This window comes from Cryptotermes secundus, unplaced genomic scaffold, assembly GCF_002891405.2.
Source record: "Cryptotermes secundus unplaced genomic scaffold, Csec_1.0 scaffold497, whole genome shotgun sequence".
NCBI lineage: Eukaryota > Metazoa > Arthropoda > Insecta > Blattodea > Kalotermitidae > Cryptotermes > Cryptotermes secundus.
Window position 1 is genome coordinate 267,795 of NW_019730587.1, and position 11,758 is coordinate 279,552.

Here is an 11,758-nt window from a genome sequence, read left to right on the forward strand (position 1 = left end):
TGGAGGCATGCCTACTTGAAAACGGCGGACACTTTCAACACCTGCTCTGATCACGGCACACAATCCAAGATAAGATAGGTGTAAATTACTTTAATATCTGTATGGTATATTTTATATTACAGCTCATTTCATCGGGCTGGTTCTATATGAATCACCCTGTATAATAATGGAATATTACTTCACTGTTCACATCATCTAATGATGGATATAAAGAACAGCATCGATTCTGATCACTTAAAAATGATGAAGCATTTCTTAGCACTGAAGCACAAGTCACAAATATTTTCAGTGGCATACAAAACCAAAAGATTTGTAACTGTCATGCTAGACTGAAATATATTTAACACCTGCATGCTTCTATGCTACGTGATATGATGAAATGTCAGTGAGAAAATCTTACTTCTCAGTACAGTCTTTTTGGTCACTAACAGACTTATCAAGGCTGAGGCTTGACAGCCCAGCCAATAAATCACGTACACCTGTTTCTACTTCCTCTCGGGTGTTACTTAATGTAAGTCGTGATGAGAATGCACCCAAAAGTTCAGCTTCTGTGTCCTGACCACACTTGTGTAAGTATGTCAGCATCATTTCTATAACTTGGTGAGCCTCATCCTTCACCAATTTTGAGTCCTCTGTATTTGCAGCACTTCTCTGAAGTAATCTGAGCTTTGAATGGGCCAACTGTAATGGGCTTCGACCACAGTAGTCAATGCTGCTGACATCCGTGCCTATAAAATACAAAATCTGATTAAAACATAACACATACTACTTGTTACAAGATAAAAGGTAAAGTTGTACCTGTGCTTAATTAATTAAGGACTATGCCATGAAGATATATGGGGGAGCAGAGGTATAGCTCCACCATTCTTGACCTTGGCATTAGATGTAGGCGAGTGGTCAGCTTAACACCCCTATTGCTTTACCCCTGGGGAAAAAGCCTGTGGTACACATTGGATAGGAGGATTGGTGGCAAGCTTTCCTGAATTCCACTCAAGGTTTAAGGAAAAATGCCTCATGTAGGAAGATTAAAAAGAAAGAAGTGGCTATTTTATTTGTGAGTGTATCTTGTTGAAAACCTTGACACACTCATTTTTACTTTCAGTTGTGCACAACTCTGTTAAGGAAATTCCTGCACAGGCATACACACGCTTACACAGCACACAAAAATAGTAACAATTTCATACCATGTAAATGGTATCTAACAGTGGGACATCATATATGTAAGACATGGCAATAATTACAAATTACAATTTCTGCACACAAAAACGACAAAAGGATTTCTCATCCTTCAACTTTCACTGCAAGTGATAAGAACTATCCGCATTAACCTCGCCTATCCAGCATCACCTTTTTGTGCATTTTTTTGTAACTGCTGAAGCTCTAGAGACTGAGTTGAATATTTCATCAGGTGTAGGGAAATACCACTTAAGCCTGTCCAGACACTGACAGGTACCACAGGATTGCTGCTTCTGGACTAGCAAGCAATTAGCAGGAAATCTTGTTTTCAAGTTTCATAAGGCTATTAACTAGAGAGTTGCTAGTTATGATGAGCCAGGATTGAATGTGGCTAAGAATACATATAAAAAGGAGGACACCCTCTATTTGGACACATGGAATGTATAAGGAATTTCATTTTAAGGAGACCAGCTGGAAGACCAATTTGACAAGAAAAATATAATTTAAGTGATTCCTGAAAGAAACAAGGAACTAAAGGGTTCGAAAGAAACAATTACATTCAGATTTATAAAGGAGCAGAAATTGCTGACAGCGCCCAAGCCATCATGATGGTAATGATACATCACCTCAGTCCATAACTATCATACACTATTTGGAACAAATTCAAAACTGAAGCATGGCCCACAGTTACAAGAAGTCAAACATCCCTCTGATAAAAAAAAGAATGGGGAAAAGGGTTCTTAAAAAAATTATACAACTAAATCAGACTTCTTAGTACTAATTTGAGGGTTAATGTGAGGACAGGCAAAAACAGAATCAAGGGTCACATTTAGTGACATCATCTGCAACAATAATGGAAAGAAAAAGAGATTTCCTTATAAATGTCGAAGGGTTCTGACAATGGTGTATAACATTAGGAATTACTGAGTGTTTTGACTTTGTCCATCATCTGGTGTTCTAAATAACACAAAATTCTGGAAACTGCATCTGTTCCCATCCTCAGGTGAGAAAGTAGAAAGAGTTAACCAGTGATTGAGACTAGCTCTCTCTCACAGATCCAAAAGAGTAGGTGTCCCCACCCCCTCATGTGAGGACAAAAGCAGGTCCCATTTCCAAAACACTGTGTTATTTATAATACTGGATTACGAAGAAAGTCCAAAAACCCAATAATCCCCAGAGATTGTGCTTTGTACAATAAAATGAAAATAATGAATACATTTTTACATCAAAGAATATAAAATAATTTAATCAGCCAGAGGCTCATCATCCATCACTGATTACATAATCTCCAATGAAAGGACATCCGATATTCTGTTAGATGCTGAAGTTTATAGGAGCCCAGAGACAATTAGACCATTATTTGCCTGCAGCATCATTTATAATGGCTTAAATATGGCACAAAAAGTGACAAATATAAAGTTCAGAAAAGGTTTTCCACATGGATCTACTAAGACACCCAAGTATGAGATAGCTTTCAAACATGGAGCATGATACAATTCCAATAAGTAAATATCAGCAGTGACAGAGAAGAAGGCTAGGCAAACATAACATACTGTTAACTGATTTGATCAACTCATTGCCAGGCCAACAGCTCTGTAAACACGTGACAGTATCATAAAACAAGTAGCCACTACAAATGATGGTACTAAAGGGAATACACTACAGAGTGCAGAACACTTGCTATGCAACAACGTGAGATAGGCGGATATACCAGATCCGTATCTAGGCAGCGGTTTGGTAAATGTGTTCCTGCAGCAACAGACACAAACGCGACAATGGTACAGCAACAGAGGAATGGTTTTTTCTGTGGTCCATGGCAAGATGTTATAACTGGGATGGTCTGGGGCAACTAGTTAGTCATAAGACTATGCTCATATAGTGATAATGCTGAAACTCATGTCTCTTACCCATTTGGAGAAAGCCTTCAATAAGATTCTTGGCAGTTCTGGCAATGGATGGTATAACTGATCAGATCAAATGCCTTGTGCATTATATGACATTCAGTAATAACATTTCAGTAAAAATCAGGCCCTTATTTATCTGACTCGATACCCATCAACACAGGAGTGAAGCAAGGTTGAGGCCTCTCATCAATCCATGGATAACATACTGAAATGCTAAATAGAAGGGAACCATAAAAGAACACCCACCAACAAAAATTTCAACTTAGAAACTTGGATAATTTGCTGTGTAAGATTTTTATGGAGGTGACTATGAAGACTGCCATCTTCTGGGATGTGACGCCGTGTAGATCTTGTGTGAAACGACGTTTTGGAGGAACGTATCACAGGCTGCAGCCACCTGCTCATGCTGGTCCCTTGCTCGCGGATTTTTCTACCCTGAAGATTGAGGCGATATGTTCCTCTGAAATGTTGGTTCACACAAGACCTACATGGCACCACATCCCAGAAGACGGCATTCTTCATAGATAATTTGCTATCTGCAAATGATTATGTGATTACAAAAAAATCAATGGGCAGTAACATAATTCAGAAATAACTGTGGCAGTTACTTACAACTGAAGAAACAAAACTCATGGGTTTAACAGGAAGACCCTATTAGGAGTGATTCCAGGGTGCAGATCAAGCAGGGTGATGTAGCACTAAGGCCCTGCAGACTTGTACTGGGGAGGAGCTTGTTTCGAGTCTTGGCCAAAACCAATGTTTCTTCTGAGTTTCACATCAATACAAAATTAGAGACATAATTACAATTTTCTGTATCTGAATTTTTACATTTTCTAGATACTACAGAAGATGACAAAATATTCTGAATTGAACGGTAGCAAGCATTAACTAAATTTAACCCGTTCTTAAGTTTCTCATGAATGCAATTTTGACTTCTTAGTATCAGTCCCAAATAAATGAACTTTGCCTCATTTTTAAAGCACCTATTAATTACCTTCTTCTCACGCTTTCATCTTGAATTCTCGTAATGATACATCAACATTTACATAGTTTTCTCAGCATTTACTTCTAGACCAGCCTCCTTACTAGTGCCTACAGAACTGTTTTTTTTTGTGGTATTTACATTTTCCCCCATCAAATTATCATCAGCAGAGACAAAAACCTGATGTGCCCCATTTAATTTCAATCCTCCTTGTATTCTGGGACATTCCTAATAGCATATTGTGAAGCAAAGATGGAAACCAGTAAAAACAAACCTCATTTCAAACAAATCAGACTAGTTTGATGGCTGTACCATACTCAGTGAGAATACTGTAAAATATCCTATTGAATCATGGTCTTTCTTTAAGTCTGTAAATAGCTGAGCTATTGTTCCACTGCAGTCCCATTTTTTTATCTTGTAGCTGAAAAATGCATAAAATCTGATGAGCAGTTTCTGTATGTCAAAATTCTCACTGATGATACACAGTAATTTTGTCTGCATATGAAGTTAACCATGAGAGAATGTTGGACAACATTTTATATGAAGTTGGTAACAGTGATATGACTCAATAATTATTAACTGGTTTTTCACTCCTTGGGTTTACTCACCCTCTAACAGAAATGAGTACCAGGAATTAATTAAATGATTTTCCTGGAGAGTGAAGCACGGCCGGCGTGTAAGGCTGACAACCTTACCACCATCTTTGAGCCGACTGTCAAGGTAATGTGGGACCCTTAACATCTCACAACCCTATGGGCCTTCATGGCCTGTTACAGAGATAGCTTTACTTTTTTTTTTACTTTGTAAATAGATATAAAAACAGACTCCTTCCACTGCCAAGGCAATTTTTCCTTATTACAGATAAGATTAATAAGCTCTCAAGAGTTCAGTCTTCTGGCATATATCACCATTTAGTCTACTAGAAGTCGATCAATGTTTTGGAGGAACATTTCGCCTCCATTTCAGGGTTATAAAAAGTAAGCCAACCAAGTGACCAGCATCAAGCAGGCAGCAATACACATGATTAATAAGTTCGTTTATGGATCTCGAACACTGTTTCACTCCTGCTTGAATCGACTGTAAGACTATATCAATATCTAGCAGTTATTCCTTTCCATCTTTTCACCAGCAATCTCAACCTCAAGAACAAGAGGCTTCAGGTACTAGTGGCCCAGACAGCAAAATGAGAAGTAAAATTTATTATTATTTTCACCAGTGGAAAGTCATACTGAAATGTCCTACAGCACTAAAGTTCTTACATAATTGCAATCAACTTATTCTGTTTTTCAATTCAACATTACTACAAATATACAAATATAAATCACTCTGTCCAATGTGACCTGTAAGTTTCTTTACTACATGAAAACTTAACACCCTTACATGTTTCAGTCTCTGTGGACCATTTTCAGAGGGCAAACATCACTACAAATAGGAAACCACCATCACATAAGTTGTTTAGACGTAAAGTACGTACACTTATGCTACAATACATAGTACACAAAATAGAACATTTCACAAACACAGCAGTTTCCTGGGAACGTAAAGTTTTTTATAAAATTGTATAAAATTTCCTGATGCTAATTAAAAATTTTTTGGATTGTCAATAATTAAAATTCGTAAACCATGCAGGCTCATGTTCGTCCTCCCATCGTCCCTCTTATATGGGGCAGATAAAGTGCCACCTGGCTATCTTGATGTGGAGGTTCTTTATATCGTCCAGGCTTTGCTCATGGCTGCTGTGCTGTTTTCACAAATCAGACTCAACATTACTAGTTTCACATATTGTCTGAAAATATCATTTGCATTTATTATTGTAATTTAGAAAATAAATATTCTATATCTGTAAATTATGAGATTCACAAAACGTTTCTCAGCATAGTTATGCTCTATTTTGAGCTTCCATTTCCAAAAATATGAAAAGAGAAATCATAGCAATTTTGTGTCCACGTTTGTTCTATATACGGATATCCTACTGCTACTAGATAATCTAGTAACAGTGTTTTAGACTCATATTTTGGGATGTTCCCAGTTCAAATCCAGTCTGGGTCACAGGTTATCAAACTGATGTCTTCTACTGTTTCTGTTGCCAAATCATCAATCACCTAATACTCCTACTATCTGATGATACATGGTCTCTGATTATGGACGTGTCATAAAATAATTCACTCACTGTCATTGATGCATTTTGTGTTTTAAAATTTACAAAATAAATGTTAATTTTATCAGAAGGGGTGTAGGTTCCAAAATTAAGGTATAGCAAAAACAGTCATAATAGGAGCCTTACCTGCTTTAAGCAGTAAGGTGACAACAGCAACATTGTTGGTACATGCAGCAAGATGAAGTGGTGTGTTCCCCAAAGAATCTTTGCTGTTTGGATCAGCTCCTCTTTCCAGCAGCAGCCTGAAAAGTCATGCATCGAAAGCACACTTAAAATACAGTCTTGCTATGCCGTCCCAGATACAATACTGTCACACTCAGTATTTGTTAGTGCCATTCCTTACTCTAACAAAATCAAAACACTGTGAATGCGCTGAATCTTTAGCCCATATTAATGTCATCTGATGAAGGGTTTTATAATAACAATAGCAGTAACATACTGATAAAAATATATTGGTGAAGCGTTCTTGCAAAAGCTGAGTGCAGTCATTCCTTTTCAATGTATCACTGTACAAGACAGTACCTGTACCACTCACTCACCATCACAGGACAACCTGTGACTGAAGAGGCTTAGAATTCACAAACAAACAGTTCCAAGCAAATTCATAAAGCCTACTGTCCTCCTGCATACAATTTTTCATCCAGACCACCTCCAAGGCAGAACCAGTCTCCTGTTCAATGGGTGCTGGGGGCATTTTCCCCTGGGGGAAAATTGGCTGGGGCATAAAGCTGAACATTCACCTTAATCTATGGCTGATGTGAAGAATTGTGGAGTTATACCTCCACTTCCCCATACAACTCTTTTGGCATGATAATTAAGCATAGTGACAACCTTACTTTCATGATTTTAGTCCTGCATAACTTTATCTTATTTTTGTGAAGAACTTATTATTTACATGGAGAATTGCTTATATATATCATCTTGCTTGAACTATATCTGTGAAGAACTTTGACTGTTCTTTGGCTTCAACATTCACAAATAAAACCCTGGTTTCATCACCTGTTAATCATATGATGTGACTGAGAAATTCATCACCATCTTTGTGGTATCACTCTAAAAAAGTCAAAGATGAAGCCATTTTCTGCATTTTGTGCATACCCATGAGCATTTTTGGGACTCATCTTGTTGAAAGCTTGTGATAGCCTAGCCTAACCGTGATAATGTCACAGAGGAGAGTGTGTGAAATTTGTGGAAAATCAAACAAAAGTTCTGAAATTGTGAAGTGCTGACTTTCACCAGTTTTTGGTCAACACTTTGAAGATTATCTCACAACAGATGGCTGACCACTTCACTCTTCCACGTGAACATTTGTTCATCCATCTCTGAACACTGTATACCATTGTCTTACAGCTCCTTCACTCATTACATTTTGGCTGTAAACTGCCATGCATAATTTACAGTGGATTTCCACAGTACTCATGTTTTTTGCATGAAGAACGCATATAACATGGCAAATTTTGCAGTTTCCGAGATTATCAATCACAGGACACATCATAACTCAAGAGACAAGAACAAGTACAAACACTAGGTGAGGTGAGCAGTTATGTCACGGTTTATAAGGCAATGAGTTATGTGACACTACCTCACATGCGTGACCTCCACCTGCTTCTACATTAGTGGTCTAAAATAAACAGAGGTTACTTTCAGACTAGCCCTCGTACAAACATGATGCTTACAGAAAAAAATAAAAACTATGACAAACCTCACAATATCATGATATCCTCTGCATGCAGCCAAATGGAGGGACGATCTGCTCTGGTCATCTTTACAGTTAGGATTAACCCCAGAACGTAATAAGGTTTCCATCAAATTCACATTATTAGTTGAAGCTGCTAGGTGTAATCTGCGCGTATCTGTTATCAAAAATGAAGCAAGTTCATTCCATAACAAATCAAAAAGCGTTTTCTTTATCTTCATCATTTTTATTCTGTGGAAGAATATTTCCAATATAAATCATTATAAGTTAATGATTATGCATTCACTAGAATCACCTGTTGATCATCCAGTCTTTTATTTTATTAGTATTATTCTAGTCATGATTCTACTATTCTAGTCTAGTCACCTAAGCAATTTCTGTGATATGTTCAAACTGACATTGTTTAAATTTAAACTGCATGTTTTATTAAAGTAACTTATATGACTGGAATCTATTTAATTCTACATGTTTTGTTTCAATTTTGTATTTTATACTTTTTTATTTATGTATTTGGTTCTTGCTCTATTAATTTTAAGAATAATCACTGTATGGACATGTCCTATATCTCACTTGTATTGTGGATCCATGGAACGAAAAATAAATGAATGAATGAATGAATGAAAACTGAATTTCAGTTTCAACCACATAAACATCAACTTTCATGTATTTCACTAGTAGATATCCATGAAGTGAAGATTTTCCTACAGATTTCCTAAACCTTTGTTTTCTACAAAACATAATAGGATTGCTGAAATAATACAACATACTCATAATATGTCTGCAGAACCCTCTTCTTGAGAACGACAAGGTGGCACACGTTTGGCCCCCATCAAAAGAAATAATAAGAGGGACGACACGAACCAGCTTGGTTTAAGAATTCCAATAGAATCTTATCAAACTAACTATAAATATTTTAATGTATTGGAAGAGCCACTGTAGTTGTAAAGACTTTAGATTTTACACCCAACTGTATATTATTTATATTGTATGTACATATTTTAACTTTTAGAACATGTACTGTAATAGTGGCTTCTAACTGTATTGATGTAAAGGTGTCCCTCTGAAGATGGTCTCTGAAGACCGAAAAACGTAAGGGCACAAATAACTGAAATAAGAAAAAAAAAAATCTTAACCAGTCACACTAGATGGAACTATTTAACCTTTTCACAGTATACTCTCATAGTATAACCTCAGTGATGGTTCCAGTTTACAATACAAGAACTGTAAAAACTTCTTGAATTTATGTTATCATGAAGGTATATATGTAGCTACTGAGTGGAATTTTTTTGCTACTTTGCATGGCAAAAGTCTTTGTAATGCGACTGGCGAAAGAGTGTAGTGATTTGTAGCACATGCTAATCTTCAAGCAACTGAGATGAATAACATTTTAACACCAGAAGATTTATATGGGTTACAGAAAATGTTAAATGAATTACATTTTTCTATAAAACACAGGAATCTAAGTAAAACTGGAGGGGATGCAACACTACAATTGGCTGATAAGCCATTTTCATGGACATAAAGAGAACACAAATGCCATACTCAGTCCTACCACCATCTAATGTAGCCTTGAGCCTGCTGTTACACAGTTCATAAGAACATTGAGCACAGTGAGAAAGGAAGAGTATGGTTTAATTGTATGTCTATTGGTTGCTAATGTGAAGTAATTTGATCATTATGTTTACAAGTTCCAAAGCATGTTTCATTTACAAATGTCTGTTACAAGGAAATGTTTACTGTCTTCACATTTAAAAATTTATTTTTTGTTACTTCAATGAAAGGCTGCTCTGTTTAAATTTTTATCTCATATTATAGCATTTTCTTTATTTTGGATAAAAATTTCAGCCTCTTAAATGTAATCCTATATCAGATTTATTTTTTAAACACTTGTACAAAAGTTGTAACTGCCAAAATATTGCAGACACATCTATAAACTTCGAACCATTAGATTCCTTGCAAAAAATTACAACTGGACACCCAAGTTTATATTTCTTACTTTCTAAATAGCAGAGATATTTACATATTTGTGAACAAAATGGCCTACCCCATGCTAAAAAGTGCCTAAATTCATTAATACCTAGGGATTTAACAGCAATCAGAAATTGAAATTTGGGAAAACTTTTATTCATGAATGTTTGTAAAATTTACTTCCTAAATACTAGTGACGGCATTGCTGACTGCATTGTTCCACCACCATGAAAACCTCAAACCTCACACCTATACTGCATATGGCTGTCACCGAGCAGTGATAACACAAATATAAGGTGTGAAAGGGCTATAAAAGTTTGAAGCCATTACTTTTGAAACAGCCCGCACATTCTGGCTACATTAAAAACTGACAGAACACAAAAAAACAGGCAAGATTTGAGGTTCTTGTGGTGGTGCTTATCAACATTACCGTCTTCTGGGAGGTGATGCCATTAGTCTGGTCAGTACTTACCTATGTTGCAGAGAAACTTGCTGCCTATACCTTCAGGGTAGAAGGACACGTCTCTCTTATTTAGTTTACCCTGCCTCCCTTCTGCTTCACTTCTCTGCAACTTTCCCTGACCACTAAGTCAGCTCCTGTCAGTGCTTTGTCTTTTCTCACCTCCACAATGCCCTTGAACTAGGTCCTCTAGGGGCACTGTTTTTGTACTCCGTTGCTTCCCTTTACTTCCCACTGCTTCACATAAAGCTACTACTTTTCTCAATCTTTCTATCCGTGAAAGAAAAGCACTGTTTTCCTTTTATATAATATGAACTGCACAGAAAATGACACACTGAGCAATTCTTAAATCACTAAGTGTCTATTTGCTGCCTGGCAACTGTGCTGTTGCCTAGCATGACAGTGGGAAAGTAGGCACAGACACACAGACAACATGGCTATTTCATAAGCCTCATTATAGTTTTAAAAATAAGGAAAGCAGGCTAAAAATGAGCCTTATAAGGATCTAATACTCCCTCACTGTCAGTACTTCCATTCCCTGTAGCACTTCTTCCATGCTCGGAATACTCTTCTACCCTGAAGCCGGAGACAGCATACTGCTTCAAATTATTGGTAAATACCAACCAGACTACACAGTACCACATCCCTGAAGACATTTATGCCCCTACATAAGAACAGGAAATTGTATATACACCTCATCCAACTTCTCTATAGTTCAACAACTTTTAACACTATTACATGGAGGCAATTCAAACGCATTTTTAAATTCTATATAGGAATCTGTAGGACATAACATAAGATACTTACCAAAATATTCCTTGTGGTGGAACCATGCATCTCGACGACTCTTCAGATGAAAACGAAAGACTCTCCTCCTCCTCCTCTGCAAGTCATGTTGAATCAAAGAATCTGCGAAGAGATAGCACAACTGCTTGAAACATAAGCTCACAAAAATGAAGTTCTGCCATCATTTTGTAGTTTTCATTTCTTTCACTCAACTATTTATTGTAATTAAGAAACAACGTTCTAATGTTCACTGGATAACACATCAACAGATATTCTGACTTCAGAAAGAATACACCTTTGCAATAGCACCAACATTACACAAATAACAGCGCTACTTCTTCATGTGACAGGCTGAAAGTACTTCATCTTCTGTTCATATTCATATTCATATTCATATTTATTTCAAGTTCAGTTGATCCATACATGAGTTGAAAGTACAAACTGTTGGATATAGAACGTGTCACAAAGTAAATACTAGTCTAAGTTCCCAATCATTGGAACAGAGTCAAAATACCCGATAAGAACGATATATGATACAGTACACACATTATTAAAATTTCATTTAAATACAATAAGATAAAACCATAAATTAAAAGTACCAGTAACATATGTATTCAACAATGACTTT

At 36.6% G+C, this 11,758-nt stretch overlaps 1 protein-coding gene across 1 annotated transcript in view; it reads right to left on the minus strand.

Annotated features, from left to right (window-relative positions):
* Positions 1–89: 89 nt before the first annotated feature.
* LOC111866365 (ankyrin repeat domain-containing protein 54) overlaps positions 90–11,758 on the minus strand; it is a 13,681-nt gene continuing 2,012 nt past the window's right edge. The window contains exons 3-6 of the mRNA XM_023855243.2: positions 11,152–11,253; positions 7,923–8,073; positions 6,347–6,462; positions 90–728 (exon numbers count right to left, since the gene is read on the minus strand). Of these exons, the coding sequence (XP_023711011.1) occupies positions 397–728; positions 6,347–6,462; positions 7,923–8,073; positions 11,152–11,253 (701 nt within the window). The 3' untranslated portion in view covers positions 90–396. The remainder of the gene's footprint in view (positions 729–6,346; positions 6,463–7,922; positions 8,074–11,151; positions 11,254–11,758) is intronic.